General features: G+C 44.9%; 1 protein-coding gene across 1 annotated transcript in view; it reads right to left on the bottom strand.

Annotated features, from left to right (window-relative positions):
• Positions 1 to 12,125: 12,125 nt before the first annotated feature.
• CWF19L2 (CWF19 like cell cycle control factor 2) overlaps positions 12,126 to 22,766 on the bottom strand; it is a 94,547-nt gene continuing 83,906 nt past the window's right edge. The window contains 2 exon segments of the mRNA XM_047752561.1: positions 12,126 to 12,856; positions 15,850 to 15,951. Coding sequence (XP_047608517.1) covers positions 12,713 to 12,856; positions 15,850 to 15,951 — 246 coding nt within the window. The 3' untranslated portion in view covers positions 12,126 to 12,712.

Raw genomic sequence — 22,766 nt, forward strand, 5'->3', positions numbered from 1 at the left:
AAGTAAGTTGTGGAGATCTCTGGAGGCAAAAGGCACAGGGATCAGCTCAGCCTGCCCCCCAGAATACCAACACTTTGACACACTGCATTAATGACCAAAAGCCCAGCTTTCTAGAAGTTAAATTCCACACCGGCCTGATTCGAAGAAACTGCGTGTCCAAGATTCAAGCCAGGTATTTCTGAGTCCCGTGTTGTGCCTCCAAACAGCCCAAGGACACTCAGCGCCTTGAACTCTCTAGCCATGGGGCCACCCGACCAGGCAGGAATTGAGCCATGGATGTGATGGCAGGAACTTGTCCCTTCTCCGAGTTGAGGGACTTTGGGCCACAGGGTCAGAGGCACCATGTACCCAAACACAAGTACCCGAGGACCTCGCTCTGTTTCCTCCACCCAACCGTCTCCCACCATGAGATCTCGGTCTGGAACTGCGGCCCAGGAGCTGCAGGAGGGGTTCTGCTCGCGCTCTGCCACCTTCTAACCGGCCTGGGCTCTACAAGCAACTCTCAGGCCTCCCTCCACACCCCACAGCAGAACCCTGGTCTGCACTGGCCCAGGGCACTTGCCAGAGTGACACCCGCACTCCTCTGTCTCTCCGCTCACTGAAATGCTCTACAGGCAGTGCTGTGGCCATCTCAGAGTGGGTCAGGGCACCCACTCCACCCAACACCACCCCACTTTTGATGTCAGCAACCCCATTAGGTAAATGCCAGGAGCAGGCTTTGAATTAGCTGCCTTCATCCCCGGGACTCAGCTTGAAAGGATGGACAACCCGGCCATCATGCCCCTTTCCCAGGGTTACGGACGTTCCTTCGAACACGTGCCACGCAGAGGAAAAAGCCTCAGGGAGAGAGGGAAGGAAGAGGAGGCTGTGGAATTTCTCGGCAGAAAGAGCCCAGCAGTGAGCACAGCCCGACCCCAAGACACCACTACTGCACTGACGCACTGCATTCAGGACCTGAAGCCCAGCTTGCTGGAAGCCAAAATCCCTGCCAGGAAGACTTAGAAACTGCGCGTCCCACCCATTGTTTCTGGGTCCAGAGACCTGCCTCCAGACAAGCAAAGGACACTCGGGCCCCGGACAGCCTGTCCAACTCCCTGATCTTGGGGCCACCCGGCCGGACGGGGATTCAATTTGACACATCCCCTCACTGAGCGGAGGCAAACGGGGCCACGGGGTCAGAGGTGCCACACACACACACACACACACACACACACACACACGTCTCTGGGCGCTTCCTCGAGGTTCCCTCTGCTCAATCCCCGATCAATGCCCTTCTGAGCCAGGGAGACCCAGGGCTCTGCTGGCCCTCTGGCGCCGTCTGGCGGACACGCGCCCTCACAGCACCTCTGCCCTTCCTCTGGGTCCCACAGTGGAACCCTGGTCTGCACTTGGCTGGGGGCACGGGCCAGCAGGGATGTCCTGACTCTTCTCCTTGGCAGGGCGCTTAAGTGCCACGATGGGTGGGGGGAATGTGACCATTTCAAAGTCGCCAGGGACACGCACCGCCCAGGACACGGTCCCACCCCCTGAGAGCAGACACCCCGGCTGGCTAGGTCGGGAGAGCCGCCTGTCGGTCCATCAGCACCTTCGGCTCTGGCACCAGGTTCGAGATCCAGGACCACCCAGGCATTGTTCGCTCTTACCTGGCTTTAGGTGCGTTCCCAGGCCCAGGTGTCCAGCAGAGGAGGAAGAGGCTCAGGTGGAATGGGACGGAGGAAGTAAGTTGTGGAGATCTCTGGAGGCAAAAGGCACAGGGATCAGCTCAGCCTGCCCCCCAGAATACCAACACTTTGACACACTGCATTAATGACCAAAAGCCCAGCTTTCTAGAAGTTAAATTCCACACCGGCCTGATTCGAAGAAACTGCGTGTCCAAGATTCAAGCCAGGTATTTCTGAGTCCCGTGTTGTGCCTCCAAACAGCCCAAGGACACTCAGCGCCTTGAACTCTCTAGCCATGGGGCCACCCGACCAGGCAGGAATTGAGCCATGGATGTGATGGCAGGAACTTGTCCCTTCTCCGAGTTGAGGGACTTTGGGCCACAGGGTCAGAGGCACCATGTACCCAAACACAAGTACCCGAGGACCTCGCTCTGTTTCCTCCACCCAACCGTCTCCCACCATGAGATCTCGGTCTGGAACTGCGGCCCAGGAGCTGCAGGAGGGGTTCTGCTCGCGCTCTGCCACCTTCTAACCGGCCTGGGCTCTACAAGCAACTCTCAGGCCTCCCTCCACACCCCACAGCAGAACCCTGGTCTGCACTGGCCCAGGGCACTTGCCAGAGTGACACCCGCACTCCTCTGTCTCTCCGCTCACTGAAATGCTCTACAGGCAGTGCTGTGGCCATCTCAGAGTGGGTCAGGGCACCCACTCCACCCAACACCACCCCACTTTTGATGTCAGCAACCCCATTAGGTAAATGCCAGGAGCAGGCTTTGAATTAGCTGCCTTCATCCCCGGGACTCAGCTTGAAAGGATGGACAACCCGGCCATCATGCCCCTTTCCCAGGGTTACGGACGTTCCTTCGAACACGTGCCACGCAGAGGAAAAAGCCTCAGGGAGAGAGGGAAGGAAGAGGAGGCTGTGGAATTTCTCGGCAGAAAGAGCCCAGCAGTGAGCACAGCCCGACCCCAAGACACCACTACTGCACTGACGCACTGCATTCAGGACCTGAAGCCCAGCTTGCTGGAAGCCAAAATCCCTGCCAGGAAGACTTAGAAACTGCGCGTCCCACCCATTGTTTCTGGGTCCAGAGACCTGCCTCCAGACAAGCAAAGGACACTCGGGCCCCGGACAGCCTGTCCAACTCCCTGATCTTGGGGCCACCCGGCCGGACGGGGATTCAATTTGACACATCCCCTCACTGAGCGGAGGCAAACGGGGCCACGGGGTCAGAGGTGCCACACACACACACACACACACACACACACACACACACACACACACACACGTCTCTGGGCGCTTCCTCGAGGTTCCCTCTGCTCAATCCCCGATCAATGCCCTTCTGAGCCAGGGAGACCCAGGGCTCTGCTGGCCCTCTGGCGCCGTCTGGCGGACACGCGCCCTCACAGCACCTCTGCCCTTCCTCTGGGTCCCACAGTGGAACCCTGGTCTGCACTTGGCTGGGGGCACGGGCCAGCAGGGATGTCCTGACTCTTCTCCTTGGCAGGGCGCTTAAGTGCCACGATGGGTGGGGGGAATGTGACCATTTCAAAGTCGCCAGGGACACGCACCGCCCAGGACACGGTCCCACCCCCTGAGAGCAGACACCCCGGCTGGCTAGGTCGGGAGAGCCGCCTGTCGGTCCATCAGCACCTTCGGCTCTGGCACCAGGTTCGAGATCCAGGACCACCCAGGCATTGTTCGCTCTTACCTGGCTTTAGGTGCGTTCCCAGGCCCAGGTGTCCAGCAGAGGAGGAAGAGGCTCAGGTGGAATGGGACGGAGGAAGTAAGTTGTGGAGATCTCTGGAGGCAAAAGGCACAGGGATCAGCTCAGCCTGCCCCCCAGAATACCAACACTTTGACACACTGCATTAATGACCAAAAGCCCAGCTTTCTAGAAGTTAAATTCCACACCGGCCTGATTCGAAGAAACTGCGTGTCCAAGATTCAAGCCAGGTATTTCTGAGTCCCGTGTTGTGCCTCCAAACAGCCCAAGGACACTCAGGGCCTTGAACTCTCTAGCCATGGGGCCACCCGACCAGGCAGGAATTGAGCCATGGATGTGATGGCAGGAACTTGTCCCTTCTCCGAGTTGAGGGACTTTGGGCCACAGGGTCAGAGGCACCATGTACCCAAACACAAGTACCCGAGGACCTCGCTCTGTTTCCTCCACCCAACCGTCTCCCACCATGAGATCTCGGTCTGGAACTGCGGCCCAGGAGCTGCAGGAGGGGTTCTGCTCGCGCTCTGCCACCTTCTAACCGGCCTGGGCTCTACAAGCAACTCTCAGGCCTCCCTCCACACCCCACAGCAGAACCCTGGTCTGCACTGGCCCAGGGCACTTGCCAGAGTGACACCCGCACTCCTCTGTCTCTCCGCTCACTGAAATGCTCTACAGGCAGTGCTGTGGCCATCTCAGAGTGGGTCAGGGCACCCACTCCACCCAACACCACCCCACTTTTGATGTCAGAAACCCCATTAGGTAAATGCCAGGAGCAGGCTTTGAATTAGCTGCCTTCATCCCCGGGACTCAGCTTGAAAGGATGGACAACCCGGCCATCATGCCCCTTTCCCAGGGTTACGGACGTTCCTTCGAACACGTGCCACGCAGAGGAAAAAGCCTCAGGGAGAGAGGGAAGGAAGAGGAGGCTGTGGAATTTCTCGGCAGAAAGAGCCCAGCAGTGAGCACAGCCCGACCCCAAGACACCACTACTGCACTGACGCACTGCATTCAGGACCTGAAGCCCAGCTTGCTGGAAGCCAAAATCCCTGCCAGGAAGACTTAGAAACTGCGCGTCCCACCCATTGTTTCTGGGTCCAGAGACCTGCCTCCAGACAAGCAAAGGACACTCGGGCCCCGGACAGCCTGTCCAACTCCCTGATCTTGGGGCCACCCAGCCGGACGGGGATTCAATTTGACACATCCCCTCACTGAGCGGAGGCAAACGGGGCCACGGGGTCAGAGGTGCCACACACACACACACACACACACACACACACACGTCTCTGGGCGCTTCCTCGAGGTTCCCTCTGCTCAATCCCCGATCAATGCCCTTCTGAGCCAGGGAGACCCAGGGCTCTGCTGGCCCTCTGGCGCCGTCTGGCGGACACGCGCCCTCACAGCACCTCTGCCCTTCCTCTGGGTCCCACAGTGGAACCCTGGTCTGCACTTGGCTGGGGGCACGGGCCAGCAGGGATGTCCTGACTCTTCTCCTTGGCAGGGCGCTTAAGTGCCACGATGGGTGGGGGGAATGTGACCATTTCAAAGTCGCCAGGGACACGCACCGCCCAGGACACGGTCCCACCCCCTGAGAGCAGACACCCCGGCTGGCTAGGTCGGGAGAGCCGCCTGTCGGTCCATCAGCACCTTCGGCTCTGGCACCAGGTTCGAGATCCAGGACCACCCAGGCATTGTTCGCTCTTACCTGGCTTTAGGTGCGTTCCCAGGCCCAGGTGTCCAGCAGAGGAGGAAGAGGCTCAGGTGGAATGGGACGGAGGAGGCTGCATTGATTTCCGGAGAGAAATGACTCTGCGGTGAGCGCAGTCCACCTCCGAAGATTCTACCGCCTTGACGCCCTGCATTCGAGACCTTAAGCCCTACTTTATGGAATCCAACCCTCTGTGAGGCTTATCCCAAGAAGCTGCATGTCGCACATTCAAGCCCTTTGCTTCTGGGTCCAGAGACCTGCCTCCAAACAAGCAAAGGACACTCAGACCCCGGACAGTCTGTCCAATTCCCAGATCTTGGGGCCACCCCACCGGACCGGGATTGAATTCGACACATCCCCTCACTGAGTGGAGGCAAATGGGGCCACAGGGTGACAGGCCCCCACCCCCCCCGCCCCCCCGTCTCCGGGCGCTTCCTGGAGGTTCCCTCCGCTCAATTCCCGATCAATGCCCTTCTGAGCCAGGGAGGCCCTGGGCTCTGCTGGCCCTCTGACGCCCTCTGGCGGACACGCGCCCTCACAGCAACTTTCTGCCCTTCCTCTGCCTCCCAGAGGGGAACCCTAGTCTTCAGTGGCTGAGGCATTTTCCCCTGAGATTTTCTTACTCCTCTCTTTATTACCATAGTGAAATTCAGGACAGCCGGGCACGTATGTCACATTTACCCTGTCAGACACTACCCTACTCCCTGAATCTTGTTTGTGTACCCTCCTGCTAGGGAGCAAACCTCTGGATACCCAATATGGTGGCCCATGATTAGGACAGCTTTTTTCTTTGAAGTGTGTATTGCCTGGAATCTTCCCTTAGCTGTCATCTTGATGCAGAACTGTTGTGGCAATTTCCGTAGAGTTCGTATGATTTTTTTTTTTTTTTAAGGCCACAGCTATGTCATTTTCAAATCTTTGGCTAGCAGTTAAATTGGAACTTCAGCTATCAGCCTACACCACAGGTACAGCCTCTCCCGATCCTTCAACCACTGAGTGAGGCCAGGGATCATACCTACATCCTCACAGACACTATGTCCATTTCTTAACCCACTGAGCCACAAGAAAAACTTCCCCTGTGACTTTTCATGATGAAGCAGTTTTTGCAGCAACCTCAGAGTTCATTCACTGTCTCTAATGAGAAGGCTTAAAAGCTCAGTTAATCATCTGATCCCACTATAATCTATGTAGCGTTATTGCTCTTGTGATAATGTCTCCATGTTATCTATTTATTTATTGCTTTCTAGGACCGCACCCATGGCATATGGAAGTTCCCAGACCAGGGGTTGAATCAGAGCTACAGCTGCTGACCTACACCACAGCCACAGCAATGTGGGATCTGAGTCACATCTGCAAACTTCACCACTGCTCATGGCAACACCATATCCCTGACCTACTGAACAAGGCCAGGAATCAAACCCACATCCTCATGGATACTAATCGGATTTGTTTCTGCTGTGCCATGACAGGAACTCCCTCCACGTAATTTAATATACAAAATAATCCTAGTTACTTAGTTTTTCTGGGAGATGCCTCAGTGTTCCTCTAAAGCATTCCAAAGTTAGCTGGAGGACAAAATAATTAATTAAAATTTGGTATGTGGAAAATCTCTCTAAAGGTTTCAAAACACTTGGACAAATAAGATTATAGGTCACTGTGGATAATACTTTTTCCTTAACCAAAGTTGCAAGAGATCTCAAAAGCAAATACAGATCACTTAAAGGTAAAGAACATCACACAATCTGTTATCAAAAGTAGGTTCCAAGAAAATTTTTTCTCTTAACAGTGGAAAAAAAGCAAATTCAGGTTTTGCACCAGCTTATTTTTAAATTAATTAATCGGGAGTTCCTGCTGTGGCTCAGCGAGTTAGGAACCCAACTAGTATCCATGAGGATGTGGTTTTGATACCTGGCCTCACTCAATGGGTTCACTGCCACGAGTTGCAGCATAGTTGCAGCTCAGATCCCATGTCCCTGTGGCTGTGGTGTAGGCCAGCAGCTGCAGCTCCAATTCTACCTCTAGCCTGGGAACTTCCATATGCCACAGGTGGGACCCTAAAAAGAAAAAAAAAAAAAACTTTCAATTAATTAAATTTATTCTAAGTTTAGTCCTGACCATGTACGAAACTTCTCAGTGTCCACTTCCCGCAATCCTTCCATCACTTTCTGTATCCATATATAATCTGTTCCTTGTCTTTCCACCCAAAACAAGCTGTAAGACAGAATTATTTTTTTCCCCCTTAATAAAATGCAATTCATTCTTCATACTTCACTGAAAACACACATCCTGGAGTTTATTTATGGCTCAGCAGTAACAAACCAGACTAGTATCCATGAGGACACAAGTTTGATCCCTGGCACTGCTCAGTAGGTTAAGGATCTGGTGTTGCCATGAGCTATGGTATAGGTTGCAGCTATGGCTCAGATCTGGTATTGCTGTGGCTGTGGCATAGGCCAGCAGCTACAGGTCCAATTCGACCTGGGAACTTCCATATGCAGTAGGTGTGGCGCTAAAAAGCCAAAACAAAACAAACAAAAGCAAAACCCAAAACAAAAGGTCCTACTTTCCTTAAGCAACCATGAACGGTCATCTATATCAGCACTCTGGCGTTTGGTAAACATAAATATTAATAATTTCTATTAAAAATAACATACACATTTACAGAAAATCTCAGTGTGGTAAATATATATATATATATATTTTTGTCTTTTGTTGTTGTTGTTATTGTTGTTGCTATTTCTTGGGCCGCTCCCGCGGCATATGGAGGTTCCCAGGCTAGGGGTTGAATCAGAGCTGTAGCCACCGGCCTACGCCAGAGCCACAGCAACGCAGGATCCGAGCCGCGTCTGCAACCTACACCACAGCTCACGGCAACGCCGGATCGTTAACCCACTGAGCAAGGGCAGGGACCGAACCCGCAACCTCATGGTTCCTAGTCGGATTCGTTAACCACTGCGCCACGACGGGAACTCCAGTATTTTTGTAGTTCTAAATAACTTTAGTTTCTCTGTTAAATGAAACCAATGTTTAGGCATCAATGTTTCAGTATCTTACCCTATCTGGAAATGACCAACATACTCAAGAAGCTTCTGTCATTTAACTTAAGTTTAGCACAATTCTAAATTTTCACATTACTAAATATCTGGAGAGATCATCCCTAAGTAGACTTTTCCTTTTCTTTTTCCTTTTTGTGCCACACCCACAGACAGCTTTGCTAGGCAGCTGAGGCAATGCCAGATCTTTTTTTTTTTAAGGATGTGCCTGTGGCATATGGAAATTCCCAGGCTGGGGGTTGAATTGGAGTTTCAGCTGTTAGCTTATACTACAGCCACAGCAACACAAGATCTTTAAACACTGAGAGAGGCCAGGGAGTGAACCCGCATCCTCAGGGACACTATGTTGGGTTCTTAACCTGCTGAGCCACAACGGGAACTCCCAGGAAGTAGTTTTATAGTGTGAGGCAGAAAATAGGGCCACAGATAAGGATCAGGGTTGATGTCAGCTTCTTCAAAGTTGGTGTTTAGTGGCCCCAGGACTGATTCTGATGGTCCTCTTCTCTGGTTTTCATTTAGTGGGGGTTTTAGTTCTGCAGAAGAACTCAGATATTGTTATGAATATTCCTTGAAGAGGAACCAGGACCCTGCCCCAAGGCTGTACTGCCTTGACTATCCCTCCCGTGTCTCTGCATCCCCTCCCTGCCCAGATTAGCAACTGCTTGAACCTGCCCTTTGGAACTCAGGGAAAGTCATGGAAGCTGAAGCTTATTCCCTAAAAACAAGAAATGAGGGACACACAGAGCCCTGCTCAGTTTCAATACTAACAAACAGTAAATGGAAATATAGCAGGTGGTCAGAGGTTTCAGAGGGAGGAAAAGAGACCAGATTGAGAGAAGGGGAGGAGGGACAAAAGCGGTGGCCTGATGGAGGTCTCCCACCACCGGCAGACTCCCAGGCATGATGGGACTTTTCCCTGGGCCTTAGAAAGGGGGACGGGAACTCGGCCAAACAAGAAACCAGAATACAGTTCTCTGCCTACCAGAGGTGATCAGCCTCCAACTCTCAGATAACCAGGGCCATCAACCAGGCTCCTGCACCCAGGACAGAAAAAAAAAAAAAAAGCAGCATGGAGCTCCCGCAGTGGGATGGGCAGCGTCTCTGCAGCACTGGGACGCAGGTTTGATCCCAAGCCAGGCACAATGGGTTAAGGATCCAGATCCGGTGTTTCTGCAGCAGTGGGGCAGGTCACAGATGCAGCTCATATCGGATCCCTGGCCCAGGAACGCCATGTGCTGTGGGGCATCCAAAAAAGGAAAAAAAAAAAAAAAGGAGGGTAAGACAGGAGAGGGTGGAAAAGAGAAAAGGGAGAGGGAAGGGGAAAGATCAACAAAGTCTCTTGTCCTTTACCCAGTTGGGGCACGCTGGCTGTCGTCCACTTCAGGAGGGGACCAGGGACAAAAAGAGTCCTGGCAGTGGCTGCTGGGTCTGGCCTGTGGATGGGCGAGCTGGTCTCCGCGTAGCCCGAGTGGTTGGGATGTCAGTCGTAGCGAAGAAAGTACCTCACCAGCTGTTGTAGGAAGGAGGACCCCTTCCAGGGCCCAAGTGTGGGCTCTTATCTAACACTTGGAAATGAACTGTCCCAGGAGACACATGTGCTGACAGGAGTGGCGCCTGGGCAGAGAGCAGCAGGCTAAGGGAACCCAGGAAAACTGCTCTGCCACATGGCATAGTCTCCAGTTTTATAGGAATGGGGGGTCTTGCTTAGCAGCACACGCACCTCTCAGCCAAGATGGATTTCAGCGCCAAGGATCCTGGGAGGTTAGTTGTCTCTTCCCACTTATGGGCCCCTCCCACATCCTCTCCATTGGTCCTCAGGGCAGCCACCTTGTTCCTTCTAAGGGCCTCCTGCTGTGAGAACTCACGCAAGCAGCTGTTACCCTGCTTGGCCAGGTGGGTGATTTCAGTGTTTGGGTCAATGGCACCCTATCATAAGCACAATGAAATGGCCTACAGATGGGGCATGGCTTTCTTAGTCAGCCAGGGCACTCAGCCCCCCGACACCATCCCACAGCCTGACATCACTCAGCTGCCCTGCTTTTTAATTCCCGTGAGCAGGCTTTAAATCCATCAGCACCCTTCAGCCCTGGGACCCAGCTTTAAATCAGTAAGCCTACACCCTTTATTCACATCACCGGGTTTTAGGTCATTTCCCCCTCACAGGATTTGGGTAGAGGAGGATGAGGTTCAGATGAAAGGAAAAAAGAAATTGGGAGAAATGTTGAGAGAAATTTCTGGGCACGGGGATGAGCACAGTCCACTCACAGAAACACCACTGCTTTGACACACCCTGTTCCCAGCCACAAGCCCAGTGTTCCAGGTACCTAACCTCATGCAAGCCTGATTCTAGAAAATGACCACGCCCAAGATTTGAGCCAGGTATTTCTGGGTCCAGAGTTCTGCCTTTGGACAACCAAAGGGTACTCAGAGCCCAGACAGCCTGTCCAAATGTCTGGCCAATTGGCCACCTAACCAGGCTGGAAGTCACCCATATATTTGAAAGCAGAACTATGTCCCCTCTGTGAGGCAAGGCAATTTGGGCCAGAGGCTCAGAGGACGCCTGATACCAAACCCTTTTCCCTGAGCGCATCCTTGGGATTCTGCCCATTCCCTCTCCATCCCCAATTCTGAGCCTGGAGGGGCCTCTGGAAGGCAGCAGGTGGGCTCTGCTGGTGCTGCGACATCCTCTAGCAGCTGCCCCCTCAAACAACTCAGAGCCCTTCCTGCCTCCCTGCCCATACCCGGGGAAGGCACTGGACTGAAGCACCTGACAGCCTGATGGGGTGGCCTCTCTCTAAGCACAATCCAGTGCCTTACAGAGTGGGTATTTCTCTGTCAAAGTCTCCCAGGGCACACTCACCCCTCTCTATTCGACACTACAACTGTAAGCCAATCAGCCGAACCCACTCGAGGTCAGACCTTTATGTGTCCTTAACTAAGGCCCATTTTCTGCAGCTAAAGCCTGCATTATCTGAAAGGCTCTCTGCTGTCCCTACCAAGAATCATATGTGTCCTTTTGAGGCCCTTACTGCTCCTTAACTAAGGCTTGGCGTTATCTCCAACTACGGCTGTGAATCTGTCCCCATCTAAGCCCAAATGGGTTGCCTCCCCTTACATGTCTTCAGTTGCGTTTGCTCTAAACTCTAGTCCCTCCAGGCTGTTTCCAAGGGGCCAACCCTGGTTTTTTCCCACATAGCCAGCCCCAGCTCTCTCTCTCAGTCTGATCTCTAAGGCCAGAGTTTTACCTCCCAACACCTGCTGGCACCCGTATACGGTTGCCCAGAGCACGGACCGTTTGTGGACGACTGTTTCCATTTTAATTGCTTCACACTGATTGTCTAAAGTTCCCCTCAGTCTTGTCTGATCTTCTTGATTGTGGGGTAACTTCCCACTGTGTAAGGAGCCTTTCCTCTTTCCAGCTCCCTCCTGGGGGTGCAGGTCCCATCTTCCTTCCTTTCGCTTCTTTTTATTCTTTCTTTTGTCCTATCTAGTTTTGTGAGGCTTTTCTTGCTCTATCATAATGCTGAGGCCTTTTGTCAGTTTTTAGCAAATTTTCTGTGTGAATAGTTCCACACGTACATGGATTTCCAATGTATTTGTGGGACTGGTGAGTCTCATGTCCTACTACTCTGCCATCTTCTTCCTCTCTCTGAATAATTACTTTTAAAATCACTAAAATCCGAAGTTCCTGGTGTGGTTTAGCAGGTTAAAGAACTCAACACAGTCTCGGTGAAGATGCAGGTTCAATCCCTGGCCTCACTCATTGGTTAAGGATCAAGCGCTGCCACAAGCTGCGGGATAGGTCACAGATGTGGCTCAGATCCATTGTTGTGGTGTGGGCCTCAGCTGCAGCTCTGATTCAGCTCCTAGTCTGGGAACTTCCATATGCCACAGATGTAGCTGTAAAAAGGAAATAAATAAATAAAATAAAAATCACTAAAATTTAAGACACTATCCAGAAATAAAACAAATGAACATTTTATTCCTCATTTAATTCTTTATTATTTTGGGGACATTCTTTTTTCCTTTAATAAAAAGAACAGCAGTGATACATATAAACTATTGGGAATCTTGCATGATACCACTACACCAGCAGTGCTGTTGCCTACTGGTGTATATATATTATACACTATTAGTAGAAAATGAAGAGCTTCCATAAAATTCAGTGAAATTTCAATTATTACTGAATATGCCAACTCAGGTTAAAAAATGCAAGAGAAGCCAGTCAACAGACTTAACAACTTTGAAGTAGACCCACTTCCCTTTGAACCCATGATCTGCTATACTTCCTAGATAAGCCTTCAGAAAGGTCTTCCTATATGTTAACTAAATAGTTGAGTACAGAACAGGTCATGAGCAGTCACCAACATCACTGGTCTTGTCCACGGGTTACTGAAATGAAGTCCACAGGAGCAGGCGAGGACGGGAACCGACACAATCCAATGGTGCACGTTGTCACAAACCTAGCCCATGACTCTCATGACCTGAGAGTCAGCTGTTTAGTTATACAGGCAATGGAAATAAAACTGAAAGAAATTTGAGGGGGTAATGAAAACTGAAAGGTATGACTCAACATTTTTTACTTTTGGTGAAGTCAAATGGTTTCCACCACTGGGCAAACTGAAGTGCTTTCTTCCTCTGATCTTCAAAGCTTTCTCGGATCCCTTTCCTCCAAACTCTTGGTTCTATATCCAGCATCCCACCAATGATTTCCTTTTAAAGAATAAGAAAAATACAAACACATGCCTGTGTAAATACCGAAAACAGGAACGAAACTGTTCCTGTTTATTCTGTTACTAGATATAACATATAAAGAGTTCTCCACGAGGACATTCAGATTTTGCTAGTTTCAAGTTAAGAAAACATTGTCTTCATTTAGTTTTAACTATGCAGACCCTGTGAGTCTGGGAGTCCTAGCTGTGTCTCCTGTCAAGCAGTTTGTCCATTTTGTTTGTTAGCACATCTATCAGATAGCAGCAAAGGGGAGGAAGATTAAATAAAATTTAATTATTTTGTTTCTTTTTAGCCACACTCTGGTAAAAGTTTGAAGAAAAAGTTGATCAACATGTAGCAATTATTAACTTGCTTGTTCAACTGCAGTTGAATCTCAAGTTAATGTTCTCTCCAATACCCAGTATATTTAAAAACCGCCTTCTAATATCTGGAGATCTTTTTTCAGGAAACAAAATCAGAATTTGGTACTAACCTAAGTAAACCAAGAATTAAAAATTATAAATCACCTTTACTTAAAAAGGCACATTCGTAAGTCCTGAAAGGATAGATTTTTGATTGTATGCTCGCTATTCTAGATCATTTCTTTCCTGTACTATCAGCTACAGAAAAATAATCAAATTTATGATTTTGAGTATCCATGTAAAGAAAGATATGGGGGACATCTGTAATATTTCAAGAAAGGGAAGTATGGTAATATAGGAAAACTCTGGGCTAAGGGTTCGATTCTGCATATTCAGAATTGTATGGACATAATGTAAGACATAGGTTCTTCATCTTAAATATACTAAGGGGTGGAGTTCCCATCGTAGCACGGTGGTTAACGAATCCGACTGGGAACCATGAGGTTGTGGGTTCGATCCCTGGCCTTGCTCAGTGGGTTAACGATCTGGCGTTGCCGTGAGCTATGGTGTAGGTCACAGACATGGCTCGGATCCCATGTTGCTGTGGCTCTGGTGTAGGCTGGTGGCTACAGCTCTGATTGGACCCCTAGCCTGGGAAACTCCATATGCCACAGGAGCGGACCAAGAAATGGCAAAAAGTCAAAAAAAAAAAATACATATATATGTATATATATACACACACACACTAAGGGGATCTACTATGTACAAACACACACTAACTATTGTAGGGGATACAAAGATAACTAAGATATACTTCTCTGTCTTCAGAAAGCTCATAACAGAATGTGGAGCTTGGTGGGAGCCTCAGTAATAATCCAACTATATACCAAAGGACTAGCTTAAGGCAGAATAAGGTAAATGCCAAACCAGACAATATGGAGACAAAAAAAAAAAAAAAAGATTCTAATTGCTGGATAAATCAAGAAAAGCTTCATGGAAAAGGAAACCTTTTTTACTGGGGAAGGGAAATAAAGGGGCTAATAGAGACATAGTTTATTCTAAAAAGAGGGCAAATTTAGATTTAGTAAAAGAGTTTCTTGGCATCAGCCAATTACTAGTAATGTAGTTTAAGAAACTCTTGCTTATAAATTGACCTAAAATTGTTGATAAAACATCAAGTTTTGTCTCATGTGTACCATTTGGATTGATTCTTCTTTTGTTACTGAAGCAGATGTTAATGGAAAGAGCCCATTTTTTCTTGCTCTGAACAACTCACTGAAGGGAGACCTTGGGCTCACAGGCTGTTTCTTGAAAAGTAAATTGGGGGAAAGCAGAATGTAATTAAAGAAGCTTTCCTTTTAAGACCAAAATAGTACCATATAAACCATAATATATTCATTATTTGGAAGGGGGAAATCTCCCAGCATGCAAGTTAAAAAAATGTATGTTTTATTTCATTTTCACTAGACTTAGTTTTTTTTTTTCTTAATGCAGAGTATTTATAAAGCTCTATTTAATGACAATATTTCAGAGCAATGAAAACAAATTTTTTTAGTTAACTCTGGGAAAAGATATTCTGAAAAAATTTCAGACAAGTTTCTGCAATACATCTTAACAGTTCGTAGATGAATGAGATTTGGGGCCTCTGGTTACCCCTTTAAGGATAATAGCATAAAAAAATTTGAATCCAAACCTTTTATATGATGCTACTCATTGTAGAAAATGATCTTACATGGGCAATTAAAAATGGGGAAGGAGGTCAGGGAACCATGGGTGGAGTTCATCTAGGCTCCTCCAATTTAGAGAATGATATGAGCAGAAAGGCCTGAGCTACACTAGATTGAAAGGCCACTTCTACTGCTGTTATTGCCCAGACTTCTTTTGATGGCTTCAATGGCTACATTAATTTCATCCCAGTCCCTGATACTAAATTACATACTTTCTACATACTCAGTAGTCTGTAAATTTAAGGACAATACCCCAGAAGGTATTCTGTAGTAATGGAAAGAAGCCACTAGCAATTCAAAGATTCACACTCTAATAATCTGCCCAGAAACTATCTGTGGGAAATGACTAGTATATTCTTCTTGCTCTATATGGTGCTTGATTATAAATGAAGAGGTGATATCATTTGTTCCCTAGTTCAATGATGAGTTTATATGCCCTTGGTTCTGCCACTTGAAACAAAGTACATGAAAGTTATATAGCCTTTCTGGAGCTCAGTTTCATCATCTGAAAATAAAAGTATAAAAATATCTACATAAAAGGGTTATTGTGAGCATTAAATGAGTGCTCGAAATAGTACCTGGCTCGCTGTGATGAGCACTCAATGAGTTGGTTTATCATCATTATCAAATATCATCATTCTCAGCACATGCCTGGCGGACTCTATAGGAAAACACTACAGTCACTGTTGATACTGTCAACAAATGTTTGGTTCCAAAGTGACAGTCCCAAATGTTATAAATATTCTGAGATACACTTACTAATAGTTTCCAGGGACTCCCACTAAAAATTGAGTAGAATGATGGTCACCAACTTCATTGCATATTGTGCCCAAAGTTTTGATTTCTCTTCAAAAGCGTTATGAAATTGCTATACTCTGGAATTTTATTAAGTTTGTGAGCATACCTTTCCAAAGTAATGAGGGAATTTGTGTTGATCTTCTATGACATGGGCAAACCCTCCTTGGAGGCCAAAGTTCACAGAGAAGTAAGGTAAGCCTCTGGGTACCTAAGTAAATAGACAAATCACACATGAATACAGCATGAAATCAGGAAGTTATGTTTAATCCCTTTTCCTAATTAAGCATCCCTCAAGACAAATGCACATGATGAATTTCCAATTCTAGAGACACTTAAGGAATAAGCTAACTTTCTAAGTAAAATATTTCATTTGGCAGCCTTTCAGCCAGATTAGTGCTTCATAATATTCAGCAACTCTAATCAAAATCAATTATTTTCCTGTCTCTGAGGAAAACAGGAAAGAAAAGGCACTTATTTTTTATATAACAACTTTAAGGAGTAATTTTCCTTAGACTATGGAAATAAGAGATTAAAGATATGCTTTCCTATATTTTCCTCACAATGCAGAATAGGAACTGGGGCCTAGTTATATACCTAGAGCTTTATTTATAATATCCCTGAAACTTTGCTTCTATTTACAGTGATATATTAAACATGAACAATCATAGCTTTTTATTAACTGGTGAGGTGGGTATAGCAATATTTATTTAGCCTCATGTCAAAATATCTCCAGGATTAACTATTATCTTTAAAAAAACCCTTTTTTCCCCTCCCTCTTTACACACACAAGAAAATAAATTAGTATTTTAAACTCTATCTTGACAGGAAAATCCATAATTTCTAGCTTTATAAATTAAGAAAATCTCATGTCCTTGCAAGTTTTTCCTCCAAGCCCAAATCCTTCTCTAGAAATTATTCAAATTGGTCAAGTTAAAGTAATATCTCTTCCCTCTAACCCCCTGATATGGTTAGCATTTAATGATTTTGGCAGCAAATTACGTATTTATACTTAACTATATATATTTTATATTGTGTCCTCAAGAAGGCATGATGTGGGAAGAGATAGTATGGTATGGTGGAAGAAGATTGGTCATCTTGAAATAGTATAAAGAAATTAAAATTGGGGCTTATAAAGATTTGCTCATGTTAGAGAAAAAGTCTAGCTAAAAAAAATCAGTTTACAAAATAGTACATAATATAAAATGCAGAGAAATGGGTACTACTTTGTGGCTTTTTTATATTTTCACTTTTTAAAATAAAATGAGAAAACATGTATGACGCAGACAATTAGTTAAAAAGAGACAGATAAGGCTCTAAATTGCAGTTCCGATTCTTACAACCATGTAACCTCAGGCATGTTCTTTAACATCTGAGTCTCATAAGAAATAGGAAGAAGTGAGAAATTGGCTGTGACAATCAGATAGAAAAATGTATATGAAGTACTAATAATGCTTGGCAAAGAGAATATTATTGAAGTATTACTCTCATTTCTGTCTCCCATTAATAGCGTTTTGGGCAAATCTGGTAGTCAAAGAAAACAGAACAGAAGGCTTCATTAATTTTTTTTTGCTCTCTGAAGTAGATGAACATGTGCAAAACAACACAGTGGTTCAATATTTTTATAGATTATGCTCCATGTGAAATTATTATAAAACATTAGTTATATAGCCTGTGCTGTACATTACATTCTTAACTTTTTAGATTTTATACTTAGTAGTCTAGTTTGTACCTCTTAATCCCCTTCCTCTATTTTCCCTCTCCCCCCAACCCCTCTACTCACTGATAATGATGTTTGTTTTCTGTATCTGTCAGTTTCTGTTTTGTTTTAGTGTACAGAAAAGTGATAGATTTCTATTTTTCTTAATCTTGTATCCTGCAACTGAACTGAATTCATCTCTTAGTTCCAGTATGTTTCTCTTTCTTTCTTGTCTGACCTCTGTGGCTAGAACTTCCAAGACCATGTTAAATAGAAATGGCAAGAGTCAGAATCCTTGTCTTCTTGCTGATCTTAGAGGAAGTGCTTTCAGTTTTTCACCACAGAGTATGACAATAGCTGTAGGTTTGTCAGAGTGCGTATGTTGAGATATATTCACTTTATATCAACTTTTGGCATGAACTAGTGTTGAATTGTGTCAAATGCTTTTTCCGTACCTATTAAAATCATTGTATGATTTTTCATACTGTTTTGTTAACGTGGTGTATATGTTGACTTATTTGCAAATACTGAACTATCTCTGCACCCCTGGAATAAATCCTACTTGATCATTCTGTATGATCTTTGTTATGTATTGTTGAATTCAGTTTGCTAATATTTTGTTGAGAATTTTTGTGTCTATATTCATCAAAGATAGTAGCCTGTAATTTTATTTATTTATTTTTTTTTGTGGTGTCTTTATCCAGTTTTGGTATCAAGGTAATGATGGCTTCATAGTTTGGGAGTATTCCTTCCTCTTTAATTTTTTGGAATAGTTTGAGAAAGATGAGCAAATTTCTTGAAACATACAATCTCCTGTGGTAGAATTTTGCTTTGAAAGCCATCTGGTCCTAGACTTTCTGTTGTTGGACATTTTTTATTATTACTACTGATTCAATTTCATATAGTAATCAGCCTGTTCAGATTACCTATTTCTTTAGATTCAGTCCCAGAAGATTGTATGTTTCAAGAAATTTGTCCATTTCTCCTAGGTTGTCCAATTTGTGGGCATATACCTGTTTGTAGAATTCCTTTACAACTGTATTTCTGTGACATTAGCTGAAACAAACTTTTGTTTCTAATTTTGTTTATCTGCTTAATGATTCTGGCTAAAAGCTTATCAATTATGTTTATTTAAAAAAATCTTTTTATTTCCGTGATATTTCTTTTCTTCTTTTTTTTAGTGTTATTTTGTTTCCTTTCTTATCTTTATTATTTCCTTCCTTCCTTCTGACTTTGGTCTTTGTTCTTTTTCTAATCCCTTTAGATGGTAGGTTAAATTGTTTGAGATTTTTCTTGTTTCTTGAGGCAGGCCTGTGTGGCTATAAACTTCATTATCAGAACTGCTTTTGCCACATCCCACAGATTCTGTCAAGGTTTTTTTTTTTTCCCCCATCTCTCAAAGTAATTTCAGATTTCCTCTTTGATTTTTTTCTTGCTGATCCACTGATTTTTTTAGCAGCATGTTGTTTAGTCGCAATGTGTCTGTTTCTCACTTTTCTTCCATTGATTAATTTCTAATTTCACAATGCTATAGTTGGAAAAGATGCTTGATATAATTTCTATCTTCTTAAATTTGTTGAGAATTGTTATGTGGACTAGCATGTGATCTATCCTTGAGCCATGTGTGCTTGAAAATAATGTATACTCTATTGCTTTTAGATGGAATATCCTGTAGATTTCTATTAAGTCCAACTGATACAATGTGTCCTTTAAGGTCAGTGTTTCCTTATTGATTTTCCCTTTTTTTTTGCTCTTGAGGGCTGCACCCATGGCATATGAGGTTTCCAGGCTAGGGGTTGAATCGGAGCTACAGCTGTCAGTCTATGTTGCAGACACAGCAACACAGGATCCAAGCCACATCTGCAATCTACACCACAGCTCATGGCAACACCAAATCCTCAACCCACTGAGTGAGGCCAGGGATTGAACCAGCAACGTCATGCTTACTAGTCAGATTCATTTCCACTGCACCACAAAGGGAACTCCCTTTATTGGTTTTCTACCTGGGTTACCTACCCACTGATGTAAGTGGGGTGTTAAAGTCTCCTCTGTTATTGTATTATTGTCAATTTTTCCCTGTTAATATTTGCTTTATATACTGAGGTGGTCCTGTATTAGGTACATATATGTTTACAAATGTTACAGTTTCTTCTTGTACTGATCCCTTTATCATTATATAATGAGTTTTGTGTCCTTCATTATAGACTTTGTTATAAAGTGTTCTTTGATGGTTATGAGTATTCTTACCTCAGTTTTCTTATCCTTTCCATTTGCATAAAATATAATTTCCCATCCCCTAATTTGGAGTGTGTGTCTTTAGCTGAGTCTTGTACAAAGGTTGCATTTAGATGGATCATTTAAAATCTAATAAACCACCCTAAGTCTTTTGACCAAAGCATTTAATCCATTGACATTTAAAGTGATTACTAATAGGTATGTACTTATTATCATTTTGTTTTTATAGTTTTTCGTCTTCGAGTCTGTTTCCTTGTGGCTTATTTTTTCATTTTTTTAAATTATTTTTAGTGTTATTTGTGTTCCTTCCTCTCTAGTTTTTTTGTTATCTACTCTAGGTTTTTGATTTGTGCTTATCATGGAATTCATTTATGTTGACCTATCTATATCTACTTGCTTTACACTGATAGTCATTTATGCTCAAAGACATTCGAAAAGATCTACATTTTTTTTTTTTACTCCCCCTCCAAGTTTTCTTTCTGATGTCATATTTTATCTCCTTATGCTTATCCCTTGTTTACTGTAATTATACTTAATTTTACAATTGTTGTCTTTTAGCCTTTCTTTACTGAAGTGATTGATCCTTTACCACATATTTGGCTTTAACAGTGGGATTTTTCCCTTTTTATAATGTTTATTTCTTGTTGCAATCTCTTCTTTTTTACTTAAAGACTAGCATTTTTTGTAAGGTCAATTTAGTTTTGATAAACTTTTTAGTTTTTTATCTGAATAGCTCTTTATCTCTTTAATTCTGAATGATTAACTTCCTGGCAAGAGTATCTTAGGCTGTAAGATTTTTTTGTTTTCGTTTTCCTTTCAGCACATTAAATGTATCATGCCACTCCTTTCCAGGTTACAGAGTTTCTGCTAAAAAATCAGCTGATAGCCTCAAGAGCATGCCCCTGTAGTAACTGTTTTTCTTTTGCCACCCTAAAATTCTTTATCTTTCCATTTTAGTTATTATATATCTTGATGTGGCTCTCTTTGGGTTCATCTTCTTTGGGGCTCTGCTTCCTTCTTCAGGTTTGAGTTTTCAGCCAAAATTTCAACACATACATTTTCAATTGTTTACTCTCCTTCTTCTCCCTGTGACCACTGTAATGCAAATGTTAGTATGCTTGATGTTGTTCCAGAGATCCCTTAAACTAGGCTCTGTTTTTTTATCTGTTTTGATTGGGAGATTTTCACTATTCTATCTTCCAGATGACTTATGCATTCTTCTATACCACCTAACCTGTGCTTAATACCTTCAAGTGTATTTTTTTGTTACTATATTCTTCACCTCTGATTGAAATATTTTCTAATTCTGTTAAAATTTGTACTGTGTTCATCTGCTTTTTTTTTCCCCCTAAGTTCAGTTAGCATTCTTATTACTATTGCTCTGAACTCTTTTGTCAAGTAATTATTTACTCTGTTTAAGTAGGGTTTTATTCAGGGTTTTGTGTGTGTGTGTTCATCTGAAAGATATTCCTTTCTGTAGGTGAAAGAGTTACCAATCTTGATCTTGAAGGGATATCCTTTGTGGGAACATCCCAAAGCAGTCTGTGTATGTCCAGTGGCTTTGGTGGGAGAGCCCAGGTGAAGTGAGCCCAGGGTTCCCTGACAGCCACTGGCTTAGTGGGAGGTAAAGCCTGAGCCAGGAGAAGCCCCAGTGCTCAATGGAAGTCTCTGCCCTATTGGGGGTGGGGTCCAGGCCCAAGGGGCTGGAGCAGGAGCCTGAAGAACCTGTATTTCTCCAGGGTGTGATGGGAGTCTCCACCTTGGTTGGGAGCTTGGCTGGGGCTGAGAGCTTAGGGCTATATTTCAAAGATGATTCCACTTTTTCACTGGTTTGTGCACCCTGGCTAGAGGCTGAAGGGGTTGGAGCCACACTACTGAGTTGGATCTGCTCCTTCCCAGGAGGGTGCATAGGCATGAACACATGAAATGGCAGTCTCCACCCCAGAGTTGGCTCTGCTCCTTCCCAAGTAAAACTGCCCCCATCTAAGTCAAAGGCAGGGCCAGGACCAAGCAAGGTCTGTTCCTACCAAGGGTATTATTTGTGTGTTTGTTTGTGTGTTTTCTTTTTCTTTCTTTCTTTCTTTTTTTTTTTTTTTTTAGCAATTGCAGCCTCTGCCTTAGCAGAGAGCAGCAGTAAAGCAGAAGGGGCTACAGTTGGGACCCAGTTGGGGCCATGGGATTCTTATACTACTGGTGTGGTTCTGGCAAGTCAGCCAGAGCATCATGAAGTTTTCAATCTGCAGCCTCCACCCTGTGATTGGGAGCAAGCAAGTCTGTGTGTGAGCTCTTCAAGAGCAGAGTCTCAGTTTCTTACTCAGGTAAGCCCCACCGGCTTTCTAACCTATACAGGGCTCACAGGCCCCTTGCTGGACTGGGGTACCTAATGTGCTGACTGAACCCACTGCTCTTTAGGAAGGATCCCCACACATGTTATATCTTCCTCCTCTTTTAGGTCACCCACTAGGGGTATAGGTCCCAACAAAATCACTTCTCCTGTCCTCCTATCAGACTCCGTGGGATTCTTTTTTCAGTCTTAGGTTGCATAAGGGCTGTCCTGCTAATTTTCATGTCATGTTCAGTGAGAACTGCTTTATATATAGTTGTACTATTGATGTGTTTGAGAGGGACGTGGACTCGGAATTGTGCTACTCCACCATTGTGATCACACTCCCTCCCCTGAAATGTTTCAACTGCCATTAAAATCATTTTCCAAAAGAATAATCAATGGCATTGGAAATCATATGAAAAGTGAAAAACTCAAGCAGAGTAGGTATCAAAAGATGTATGTACATTAGATACCTTTTCATATGGGCTCATAAATCAGATATTTATTCTGCAAGTCAGATATTTATTCTGCAAATAAGTTCATTTATATTATGTCATCTGCAAAGAGATGCACTGTCACAGTTTTACTTCTTCCTTTCCAATTTGGATTCTTTTTCTTTTTCTTTTCTGATTGCTATGGCTAGGATTTCCAAAACTATATTGAGCAACAGTGGCAAGAATGGATATCCTTGCTTATTCCTGGTCGTAGAGTAAATGCTTTCAGCTTCTCAACACTGAATATGACATTATTATTTCTCATAGAGGCC

The sequence above is a fragment of the Phacochoerus africanus genome, chromosome 11, assembly GCF_016906955.1.
Source record: "Phacochoerus africanus isolate WHEZ1 chromosome 11, ROS_Pafr_v1, whole genome shotgun sequence".
Taxonomy (NCBI): domain Eukaryota; kingdom Metazoa; phylum Chordata; class Mammalia; order Artiodactyla; family Suidae; genus Phacochoerus; species Phacochoerus africanus.